Source organism: Carassius auratus, chromosome 38 (assembly GCF_003368295.1).
Source record: "Carassius auratus strain Wakin chromosome 38, ASM336829v1, whole genome shotgun sequence".
NCBI lineage: Eukaryota > Metazoa > Chordata > Actinopteri > Cypriniformes > Cyprinidae > Carassius > Carassius auratus.
In genome coordinates, this window is record NC_039280.1 from 15,811,121 (window position 1) to 15,824,472 (window position 13,352).

The 13,352-nt window shown below is 37.0% G+C and overlaps 1 protein-coding gene across 1 annotated transcript in view; it reads right to left on the minus strand.

Annotated features, from left to right (window-relative positions):
* The window catches only part of prkceb (protein kinase C, epsilon b), a 94,555-nt gene that overhangs the window by 11,512 nt on the left and 69,691 nt on the right, over window positions 1-13,352 (minus strand). The window contains exon 11 of the mRNA XM_026224453.1: window positions 6,656-6,810. Coding sequence (XP_026080238.1) covers window positions 6,656-6,810 — 155 coding nt within the window. The remainder of the gene's footprint in view (window positions 1-6,655; window positions 6,811-13,352) is intronic.

Genomic DNA, 13,352 nt, shown 5'->3' on the forward strand with positions numbered 1-13,352 from the left:
TGAATCTTGAGGAGTGATTTTTTTCCATTACGTACAAAGCAACCTCTCTGCTAAAAAAAAAAAATCGGCTAGAATATGTTTTTTTTTTTTAAAAGGACAAGAAGATAATCCTTTACAACACACAAAGGAAGGACATGACGTACACTTTATTATAATGTTAGAAATGTCAAAGTAACATGAATGATAATTCATAAACGTTTAATATTAATATATCTATTAAAAAGCATATATTTCATATGATCATATATCAAATATTTAAAATATCAAATCAGTATTAATACACTGTGCATATATATATATATATATATATATATATATATATATATATATATATATATATATATATATATATATATACACACACTGTAGATATATACACGCACTGCTTTATTTACATAACTGTTCAGATAAGATTTGTGCTAAAATATTAGTTTAGCACCACCCTTACTCTTTAAACTTTAAATGTTATGGAGCACGGCAAAATATTTTTTATACAAGGCCTTTAACATTACAATTTACACAAATGCATGCACAAACATTTTACACAAGCAGACACTGAGAAAATACGTGGATGTATTTGAACTAATGCTCTATTAGATGTTATATAACTGATGCTCTGAGTTCAGTATATCTTCTCAGATAATAGTCATTTACCTTCCCTCCCAAGGTGAGCACTTTGCTCATGAATACTAATTTAGTCAGACACTCCTGGAAGGTTACCAAGCAACATCCACATGATCGAATTAATATTCATGCATAATAGAGAAGAAAATAAAAGACTCTTTATAACTAATGTACGCAGCAACTAGTTTCCCAAACCACCTTCAGAGCAGTGCCCCAGAAACAAGATTGCGGTTTCTCTGCTCATATAAGTGAACGGCCAGGGGAAAAAAAATGAGCCAATCATTGTGCAAAACACAACTTGCATACAGGGTTACAGTGATTAGTAATTATATGGGCTGTAAGCGAGCCTCTTAGTCCATACTTAGCACACAGAGGACCTTGTTTACTAAAGTAAGAGCCTATTTTTTCTCTGAATGTGCTCTAGGGTTAATACATATCAATTAACTCTTACAGAAAGAGGATCACAAGGATGCTTATTGTATGGAAGTGAAAAGCACCTCAATGGTATCATGCTGCTTTTTAGGTGAAAGGTCACAAAGAGCACATCCCTCTGACAAACAGATCTCGCACAAGGTGTGGAAAAACTACAATAACTACCAGCACACGTTGTTCCTTCACAGGTCCCAGTGCTTTTGTGTCCCTAACACTCCCATACACCGTAACAAAATCCCTCAAGAACCATAGGTCAACAAAAGATGGGTAATCAAGCAGAGGAGCCACATCTATGCCACCTGCTCTTACCATCTATTTTTAGAGCACCGAGTACGAACAAACAACCAAAGCAGCCAATTGCAATCTACAGCAGGGAAATCAAGCTCAAACATGTCATCTTTAACCAGATCAAGCCTCTGCGGTTTCAGTCAAAACTGCCACCATGTCCTTCCCTGATAGGGAGAAGAAAGCTGCCCCTGCACATTTTGTTCTAGAATGTTCTGAATTCAGTTTTTTTTTTAGGTCTTGGTATGTGCAGCAGGTCACAGAGAGGTAAAATTAGTTCTCATGGGGGAGAAATGTTGTTCTGCCATGCGTTTGCATGCAAAAGCGTTAACACACTGGTTGCGTTTCGACATGCAGGTTTCCTTCAGTGTAGGGCTTTCCCCTTAAAAAAAAAACACAAAAAAATAGAATTCAGATTGAGACCAAAAGCTGAAGGGAGGATACATTGGGATCTTTATTTATTACCCGGTGTTTCACATGATTTCGTGGTAGAGCTCTGCTTAATCTTATTACTGGTGCAACCTAAAGTTAAGTGCCTTGCTTGAGGCTGCGATGACGATGGCTCTTGGCTCGCTTTTTGCAGGGGGGTCAGATTTAGGGGTGAGCTGGGTTAATGTCACATGTTTTACCACAGTGCTTAGACCTTCAAATCTTTGAAAAAAATTTGTACACTGAAAAACAACAACAACAACAACAACAACAACAACAAAAAAACAGTTCCCACAAAAATATTAAGCAAAAAAAAAAAGAATTAGAATTAGAACACTAAAATCGGCAATGAACACTGGAATAATGATGCTAAAAATTCAGGTTTGCATTAACTTGCATTTTAAAGTACATCAAATCGAATACAGTGATTTAAAATTTTAGAATATTACTGTTTTGCTGTATTTTAATCAAATAATACAGCCTTGGTGAGCAGAAGAAACTTTTAAAAGGGTCATATGCTGCTAAAAAGAACATTATTTGGGGTATTTGGTGTAATTAAATATGTTTATGCAGTTTAAGGTTCAAAAAACACATACAGTGTGATAAAAAAAAACGCATACCACATACTGTACGTTATTATTTCTCCTTTATGCCCTGACTTCTGAAACGTGTCGATTTTTACAAGGCTCTTTGGTCTGAAAAGCAAGGTGTGCTCTGATTGGCCAGCTGTCCAGTGCGTTGTGATTGGCCGAATACCTCAAGCATGTGACAACAATACTACAATGAGAATTAAAGGTACGGCTTCTTTCTTTGCGTGAACATCTGGGCGGAGTTTATGCCAATCACCCCACCTAGTGACGTAGACATGTGGGTGTGTTTTTAAACGAGCCGTTTTAGGGGGTGTGGACAAGTCTTAACTTTTATAAAGAATATATTTTTGCATTTGAGACTTTAGTCTTTGCAACTTTACAGATCTTCTTTATGCACCAAGAACATGTAACACTCCAAAGAAAAAGGAAAAACTGAAATCTCATCATATGACCCCTTTAAAAACATTAAGAAAAGCTTACCAACCCTAAACTTTCCTGTATATAAATAAATTATGAGTAACATGCACAATATCAAACCATTGTTTTTGTCAATTAAAATTATAAGAAAAAAGGTGACACTTTATATTAAGGTCCAATTCTCACCATTAATAAACCATTAACTAGGACTTTTGCCTCAGTATACTCCTAATTTGCTGATTGTTAATAGTTATTAAGGTAGTGGTTAAGTTTAGGTATTAGGTAAGATTAAGGATGTAGAATAAAGTCATGAAGAAGATGTGCTTTAGAAGTACTAATAAACAGTCGATATGTTAACAATAGGCTAAGTTTTACAGAAGAAAAAAAATGTAATTATAGCAAAATATGACCACTTGCCCTGACCTGTGTCATAAACACTGTACTTTGAGTTCAAAACTTGAGATAAAATCTTGACAGTGTGGTTTTACTGAGTCAAATAAAATAATAATAATAATAAAAAATATTGAAATTCTATTTTCACACACACACACAAAAAAAAAAAAAAAAAAAAAAAATATATATATATATATATATATGCTTTTGAATTAGATAAAAAACATTATTAGTAAAATATTTCTAGTTAAATAACACATGCATAATTTGATTTTTAATTCCTTAGACTGTAGCTAAGATGTGTGACAAGTTTCCCAACAAACTCTGAACTCAAACATACATACATACACACGCAGACAGATGATTGAAATGTTTTTACATCTCTAGTGGGAAATTGGTGTCCAGGACACAATATTATTTTGCGAATGCCATCTCCTATATGAAGTACCTTCACAATTTATGCTTCCTTTGTTTTTTCCTGTGCTGGGCCAGAGCAAAGTCAGAGCCAGATAAGATCAATCAATCTGATCAATCCTCTAAACAGTCATTCTCCCGGCATGCTTTGCATGAAATGACCTTCAGTGATGGCAAAGCACTAGTCCAGTGTGTCATGGTCTGGTCGTCACCATCAGGTAATCGACAAAACTGGCGCCGGAGCTGGATTTGAGCTGTATGAATGGAAATTCATGTATGTTTGGGCTGCTATTCTTATAACACACAATAAGCCATTCATATTGACCAAATCACATCCTGTCCAGTTTCTTGCCAAATAAATGTCATGTCAGCAGTCGACACCGTAAACAAGGGGACAGACGACTGTGAGGTGGGTAAGAGATGTGAATGGATGTCATGGCAGTCATCCAACAATGTGTTCTTAAATAAAACCTGGTCAAGGAGTGAATGAATGCTTTGGTTTTTTTTCTTTGTTTTTTTTTTTTTTCAGAGAAGCATTTGGCGCTCTAAATGTGATAAAACATAACCAAAAAGGAAATAAAGCACAAGTATTAGATTGTAATGTTAGCAAGTTCCATGTTGTAATTAATGTTTTGGTTTCTTGTACCTTGCAATTCAAATAAAGCTTGTGTAGCCAATGGTTTATTTTTGTTGTACATACCAATGACACCGTGCAGGAGTCGCTAGAGTAGCTAACAGCATAGATTATTGTTCATTTTAAAGGGGAAAATAATAAACTCAGAGTAATTTGAACCACTGGACCTTTGCTTGACCTATTTGCCTTAAGTGTCTTACTTTCATAAGAACCCCCATTTCCCTTCAGTCTCTGAAAGTCTGGGCTCAGGAAGGCCGGTTTGGGGAGGAGATGGATTTAATTCAATACAACATTAAACTCCAAATGAGATTCTTCCTGTCTGAGACCAAGAAAGAGCTCAGGACCAGGCCCAGAGAATGGGTGGGTGAGGAAACTCACAGGTCGCTGGGTTCAATGAGGGCCAGAGGGGCGACGGGAAGAAGAGGTTATGATGACTTGAGCTACCAGCACAATATTCTATTGAACCAGTGACAAAGTGACAAGCTGAACTTGTTAAATGACAAATGAATCTGTATTACATTTGTAATTTTGAAGTCATACTTTTCAAATATTTCTCATGTTTGCATGTTGTTTACATGAAGCTTTATTTTGTACTGCTGGCATCATGCATGCATGATTTTACAGCAAAATAACAAATGAATCTGTATTATATTTGCCATTTTACAGATTCAACTTGTTAAAAATAACATCGGTTATTTTAGGTTTGCATATTGTTTACTTGCAACTTTATTTTGTAGTTCTTTCGTCATGCATACATTTTTATAGTGGACTAACAAATGAATATGTATTAATATATATATTTATCATTTTATATTTTTGACTTGTCATTTTTTGTGAAACTGTCCAAAAACATAGATTTGCAGTGCTGATATCATGCATATGATTTTAAAATTAAATGATATGAATTTGTATTACAGATTTATTTGTCATTTAACAGATGCATCTTGTAATTTTATTGTTATTCTGCATTAAAACAATATCACAGATTCAGTTGTCCTTTTCATACTGTCCAAAAACAACAGATTTTCATATTTTTTTTGAACATGCAGACTAGGGATGGTAAGATTCACCGATTTGCATTGGTGCATTGCATAAAAGTTAACAAAACAATGCATCAATTTAAAAGTGTGTGCATCTGATACAAGTTGAATTTGTATTGCAATACATAGTTTCTAACATTTATAAGTAGATTGATTTCTCCTCTCTCAATTGTTTGTCAAGCGCATTCTCTCATCACCACTGCTGCTATGTGAATATGAAGTATCACAACAATACGGAAACCGAGGCATGTTCTGAGAGTCACATAGAATATAGATTAACATGGCAGCATCTTCCACCAAATAATTATAAGGAACCAAAGAAATTAAAGTGAACTATTTGTGCTATATACAATTGCATAGCATCATATTTTTTTCATTGCACCGTATTGTGTTGAATCACATTTTATACTGGAATGACAAATTAATCTGTATTACGATTTCCAAAAGCTTTATATTTTTGCATGTTGTTTATATGCAGCTTTATTTTTTAGAGCTGGCGTCATGCATATGATTTTAAACTGAAATCTTTATCATAATCTGTGATTCAGGCCTCATTTTGCAGATTTTACAAATGTTGCATATTGTCCAAAAATAACATCTGCTTACATGCATTTTATATGCAGCTTTTGTGTGTGTGTGTGTGTGTGTGTGTTGATATCATTCATGCAATTCCACGGTAAAACCATGTATAGGACTCCAGCATTACAAAATACTGCTATAATTTATAATACTGCAAATTTATTATATTTTTGGACAGTTAAGATGGATTCCACGCAAACACATACACACACAAAAAAAAACAGTGACGGATATAAATGATCCCAAGGAAAGCCTGGCCTTCCAGCCCCAGAAGCACTGCCCGTTGTGTGTGGTTAATGACACACAATTGAGAAGGTAAAAAAACTGTCTGGGAACGAATAAATCATTGCACATAGCTCATCAAAGTAAACAACCTGAGGTAAACAAGGCAGACAAGGGCCCCTGTCTCTAGGCAAAATAGCCCCTGAAGATACAACGTACCATGCCAGAGCCAGTTCATGTGATACAGACTCCATTTGATTCGCTCCAGACCTAATCTGTTCAGGATTGCGTGACAGCCCTCTGAGAAAATAAATGATCTGGAGTCCGAATTAAACTTGAGCAAACACTTGGAACGGATGGCTAATTTTCCATCCAAAAATGATCAGGCGAAAATTTCACTAAATTTGGAAGGTATCTTTTGTTCGTTACAATGATATTTTGGCTGAGGTGTTCCATTCTTTTGGTTACTTAACAATGATGCTATGTCTATCAGAGAGACAAACAGGAGAAGTTTATGGTTAGTAACCAAACACTGCCTGAATGTTGTTCGACCCTTTGACCTTTTTCAGCGGTCAGTTGCCTCGCAATGAATTTACCTGTAAATGACCCCATTTTGGTGCAGGAACATGAGGGCTGAGGTCACTTCAGCAGCATAAAACCGGGAACGAGCTTCATCGAATTTGCGTGAACGCTGAATCTGGAACATCAGGTCTCCGCCATTCACGTATTCCATGACGAAGAACAAGCGGTCCTAAAGTGAAGAAACAAGAGGAAACAGGTTCATTATTTGACTCAATAAATGCAAATTGTCTAATTTGAACAATTTCTAATTTCTCATTGCCGGTAAGGGCTGCACGATTAATCGCATGATTTCATAAACGTCAGTAAAGCCGGTTCTGTGATTAGCAGTAAATGTCCATCCCCTGCTTTCAAATGGAGCGGCATTTACTACCCAGAGCAGTAGTTCACTGACAAGCTACGCAATATCGCGTTCATAACCGAATGCAATTCATCTGCGATTATAATGCGATATTGCGTAGCTTGTCAGGGAACTATGGCTCTGTGTAGTAAATGCCGCTCCATTTGAAAGCAGGTAATGGACACTTGCTAATCACAGAACCAGCTTTAGCTTCAATTTTTATTTATTTTTGGATGGACTTAAGAGACATTTGTTCCATTTACATTTTAAAACAGTGATCCAACATGAACCTTTAACAGAACCATAAAAAGTCATGAACATCATTAGTTTTCTTTTTCTTTTTTAAAGAATGTTTCTCATTTTTCAGCCCTAAATGATTCAGACATAGGGGAATGCACTTTCAAATGAAAATTATTTTTTTGAGCGTTTAAGAAATCCAACTATTAACCACAACTGGGGTTAAAAGACATGGCTGCAGAATAGAATATAAATGTTGGAGAGTTCAGAGTCAATGAGAGAAGTATCCAGCAGCCATTTTCAGAAAACATGAACCCGTTGCACTGTACGGCTGAATAGAATATATCTCATTATCTTCAGTGGGTCATGCACATCATTTCAAAGAATCAAGATGTATATCAAACCCACACAAACTGCCAGTCCAGCTATGTGACTCATGTCCTAGTTATCCTGAGGAAATATGCTTAAACCTGAATGCGCATACTCAAGGAGAAGAACCTGATTTGCATCTTTCTGCAAAAAAAATAAAAATAAAATAAAACAAAATACATACAATACATAAAAATTGAAAAGGATGCTTTTATATATTGTTTGCCATCTGAACATAAAAAATAAAAAAAACTACAAAATAAACAGGAGGTTATTTCACAATATATTTCACAAGGATATTTTTTGGAATGAAAAATATTTCCTTTTATTGTCATATCCTAAATTCCTTGCTACCTGTTTCTTCCCTCAGACTGATCAGAAGAGAAGTGTAGGTGATATTTTCAGCCGTTGCAGGCCTCACTTTGGTGATATGACTGATATGCTGATATTTTTTAATTGAAATCATGATTTTAGAGTAATCGAATGTCTTATGTAATTGTGGGCCAGTCTGCCCTGCATGTCCTTTTGCTATGAAAGCGAATTTAAACAGGATGCTAAAATAGTTTGTTTAAAATGTGCCCAGAGTCACAGCAAAGGCCCACCCAATCAAATGCCAATAAACATTTCCTGCCTCTAATTAGAAATGTACAGATACTGGCGTCCCCGCGCCGTGCAAGAGAAAAGGCCCGATTGACAGATAACAACCAAGACCCAACAAGCCGGTTTAACAGAGTGTATCAGCCGGCTTTCATATCTGCGCTACATATGAATGAGCGTTAAAGGGCAGCTAAAGCTGGAATAAACCACAATTTGCTCAAATTTTTGCCCTGATTTACAGTCTGGACAAGAGCCTGTCTGCAGATTTGAGTTGACATTTCATAGAAAATCTCATTGTGTGTGACTGTCACAGACTCTGATGTTTAGCTTCTATGATTCCTTACTGTTTGAGGATATCAGAAATGTTTGATATTTTGAGCTGGTTTTAGAATACATATTGCTTTCATTTTTATGCATCTCCTAGAGGCAATGCATGTGGATTTGTTGTGTTAGGAATGATTGATGAACATTCCATTAAAGAGCATTCTTCTACATGCTTAAATAAAAATAACAATAAATAAATAAGTTTTGCCCCACTTTTCTTCATGCTAATTGTTGTTCCCCACAGGGAGATTACCACACTCTACACTAGCTTAACAAATGAGCAGCTTTGTTAGGCTGATAGCAACAGGAAATAATTATAATTTCAGTACAGAGTGTACTGTGTGTGTGGCCCTGGACATTAATAAGGAATGTTTATCCTAGTCCTATGGCTTATAAGAACCAAGTACAAGGGGTTCAGAAATCTAAGACTACTAATAAACCTGTTTCTAATTTGCATGCTATTCTGATCTGATCAAATGTTTTTCAGAATAACACTTTGTGTAAATTTAATTAATTAATACTTATTTTAAATGTAGCAAAATCCTCAATCTAACGCTTTTTCACTTGATTCCAGTTTAATTAAAAATAAAAATAAAAATTCACTACAGACAAACATAGGGCCCTATTTTAACGATCTAAACACAAAGTGTAAAGTGCAGGGTGCAGGTGCACTCAGGACATGTCCAAATCCACTTTTGCTATTTTAATATAAAATATTAATATTTAATATTAAAATATGGTCCGTGCGCCAGGCGGCATTTTTGGAATGTAACTTTCAATACACCAATCAGAGTCTCATCTCCCATTCCCCTCAAGAGCGAGATGCGCTCGCGCCATGGCGGATCGCTATTTACATGGCGGGATTTGTTGGCACAAAAGCTGAAAGCTTCTCAAGAGAAGAAACCAATCTGGCCGTGCGCAAAGTTAAAGCGCGCGAGTAGATCATCTATGGGACAAGCAGGAATCCACCAAAGCTCCGCGCGATGAGTCACTAAATATATATGTGTGTGAATTGGCACAATTGTTCAATTAATTAGCCAATTTCATTCATCATTATAAGTAGTAATAGGCTGAATTGCAAATAGGTAGTCTATTTCTAATACACGCAATGACTATCCATCATTACATTTTATATTTATGTAGCCTACACAATAATATTCTTTTACACTGTAATCCTTTTGTTTTTAATATTTGGCATGTTTGTGTGATGTGCATCCCTGTGTGTAAAAAGCAAAGTCAACGCGCACTGTGGGCCCGCCCAGAGGCGCATTTCCTACCAACACACTTTTTAAATAACAAAAAAATAAATATTGCGCCATTGACTTTAGACCAGGTTTGAGTTGGTCTATGGCGCAGTCTATTTTCAGCTCCTTAAAATGCCAGCATACGCCTGAACACACCTCTTTTTTAGACCAGCACGCCCATGGCCCCACAAATGGGCGCAAATGCATTTTCTAATTAAACGATGTGGTGCTGGACGGAAAAATGCGAACGCCGCTGGACTGAAACTAGGAAACACACTTGCGCTGTGCCTTGCGTCGCATTGCGCCGGGTGTATGATGGGGCCCATTGTATCATACACTCCACAGAATAATGATTTTTAAGTTTACAGTAAACAGTAACACTGAGAAAAATTACTACAATTTAAAACAACAATTTAGATTTGAAAATACTTTTCCACACGTTTCAGCATCATTTCTTCAGTCTTCAGTGTCACATGATCCTTAAAGCTGCAGTAGGTAACTTTTATAAAAATTTATATTTTTACATATTTGTTAAACCTGTCATTATGTCCTGACAGTAGAATATGAGACAGATAATCTGTGAAAAAATCAAGCTCCTCTGGCTCCTCCCAGTGCTCCTATTGCCATTTGCAGAAATTAATCCGCTCCTGGTTAAGAAACAACCAATCAGAGCTGCGGTCCGTAACTTTTGTTTGTGTTCAAAATGTAGAAAAATTTATATAATAAGCGAGTACACCATAAATCCATTTTCCAAACCGTGTTTTTAGCTTGTCCTGAATCACTAGGGTGCACCTATAATAAGTGTTTATATTCGGACTATTTTAGATTGCTTCGGGGGTACCGCAGCGGAGTAACCCAGTACCTTTGTGATTCTTCATAGACATAAACAGAGAAAAGTAGTTCCGGCTACGATGTTCTTCCGCAAGATGCAAGCAGTTCTGTTTATTAACCGCTAGAGCGTCAAAAGTTACCTACCGCAGCTTTAAGAAATCATTTTAATATGCTGATTTGCTGCTTAATAAATATGCATTATATTTCTTTATGAATAAAACTCAGATTAGCTCTGAAAACCCTCCTAAACTTACATCCTCCTAAACGAACATCTAAGATTATTAACAATTACTTTTGTATTCCATCTTAATTTTAGTTCTAGCTCAAATCAATAATTTAGAATTCACTTCAATTTTTAATTTTTTAGTTTTTTTCTTGTAAAGTAAAAAAATGAATTTTGGTGGTAAATATTGGCCCTTTAAAGGGGGGGTGAAATGCTATTTCATGCATACTGAGTTTTTTACACTGTTAAAGAGTTGGATTCCCATGCTAAACATGGACAAAGTTTCAAAAGTTAAGTTGTAAGTTTGAAGGAGTATTTTTGTTCCCAAAATACTCCTTCCGGTTTGTCACAAGTTTCGGAAAGTTTTTTTCGAGTATGGCTCTGTGTGACGTTAGATGGAGCGGAATTTCCTTATATGGGTCCTGAGGCACTTCTGCTGGAAGAGCGCGTGCTCCCGTATAGCACAGCACTGAGAACACAACAGACTTCACTGATCAGAGCGAGAGCGTCGCGAAATGTCACAAAAGGAGTGTGTTTTTGGTTGCCAGGGCAAGACAACCCTGCACAGATTACCAAAAAAAAACAGCATTAAGGGACCAGTGGATGGAGTTTATTTTTACAGAGCATCAACGGAGTTGTGCAAGTGTTTGTGTTTGTTCCCTGCATTTCGAAGATGCTTGTTCACAAGGCCCAGTTTGACGACGGATTTGCGTGTCGTTTATTTCTTAAGGATGATACAATCCCAAGGAAAAAGGGTCACGATCGTGTGTTGGAACCGCAGGCGGTGAGTAAAACTGCTTCAAATATCTCTGCCTCCTTGTTAGTGCGTCCCCTCCCATGCCGGAGACCCGGGTTCGAGCCCCGCTCGGAGCGAGTCGTTGCTGCTGCTGCTCTCGTTCAGTATCAGCCTCTGGATCTGATTCTGGATCATAAATAAACGGCTGAATCTGACTCTAAGTCATGGTTTGTTTTGGATGATGGGTTTTCCCTCACGGTAATGTCACAGCTTCCAAATGCTCTCAACGCAAAAGCTTACTCGCGCTCGTGATTCTTTAGCTCCGCCCACACGTCACGCCTCCAGCCGGTCGTGTTTTTCCGGGAAAAATCGGTACAGACTATCTTTCTCTTATGAATATAATAAAACTAAAGACTTTTTGGATTTATGAAGGATGCAGTACTACTCTATATGTACTCAAGATTAACAGGATATTGAGTGAAAACGAGCATTTCACCCCCCTTTAATAACAATAAAGTAAGTTTGTAACATAAGTAGTCCTGCAGTTTAGATCAATATCTTCATCATTCACAGCTGGCAAAACTTTGGAGTGCAATAAATATTGCAGGAAATGCTAGAAATATAATAAACACTTTATTTTGAAAAATAGAGTCGGTCTAGACCGTGTCGAACTGACTTAGTTCAAGAGAAGCAGCGAACTCATGTGAAGTAGTAAATCAACACACTGCTACCAGAGACTTTTAACACACACTCCTCATGCCAAGAAGCTGTCGCTCTTCATTTCATGATGCTTGTCATTACAGCAGGAATGTCTCTCTCAGAACAACACAGTCTTTCCACAGCTTATACTGTATGCTGAAGCCGTGTTGCTCTCTCTGTCCATCATAATGCTCTTAATTGGCCCATTCGGATGCTTTTTCAGGTTTGAGCATGCCGCTATGTTTTATATAAAACGCTGTGTGTGAGAACATTCAGTTCTGTGAGGAATGTTTATACGGAGAAAAGCCTATTAAGTGCAGCGGAGGGTGGTGAAAAACACAACACAGGGCTAAGCGAGTACCTGATAAGTGAATGGCATGAAGCATTCTGCTGTCCTCCTTACACGGATGCAACCTGATACTACACAAATATGATAACAATGGGATATTTATACACCTTCTGTACTGTAAATGCAGCTAAACATGAGCTGGGTATGTTTTGTTATGATAAGAAGTCATGAAATTATAGTTTCTTCTAAAACAAACATTAGATTTCATCCATCTGCCTTACAGCAGGACGTAAAAACTGAATATGTAAAACGATGCACATAAACGTTACAAACTTAAATCCACAGTAGGAGGTAATATGCTGCCTTTTCTTAACACACATGCTTGAGGAAATGTCTTTTTTCCTGTTGTGGTGCCCTGCTTTGTGTCTGACAGGATTAAAGTGAGGCACTTTCCTGTAATTGCTGATAAGCAAAATGTACAATAAAAAAAGTAAAAAATTATTTAATTCTATAGATTTTTCTGAGGTATATTTTAAAGCAGAATATTTTAAAACCATTTTGATTCAAAGGCCTCTGCATAGTCCAACTTAATATCCAATGATATTAAGAGTAGGCCAATATGGCGCTACTAGCAAGACTTGCTCCTCGTCCTCCCGGACTTTGCACAATGTCTGTGCGAGAAGGCTCACTGGGGTAAACGCATACTTGCGTAGGTCCCGCGGCCAGCTGTGTGCCATTGCGTCCGTGCCGAGAGTTCCCTCGGTCAGGGAGTAGAAAACCTGGCAGTGAGAGGTCTCTGGAGCAGCAAACAGGTCTACCTGAGCA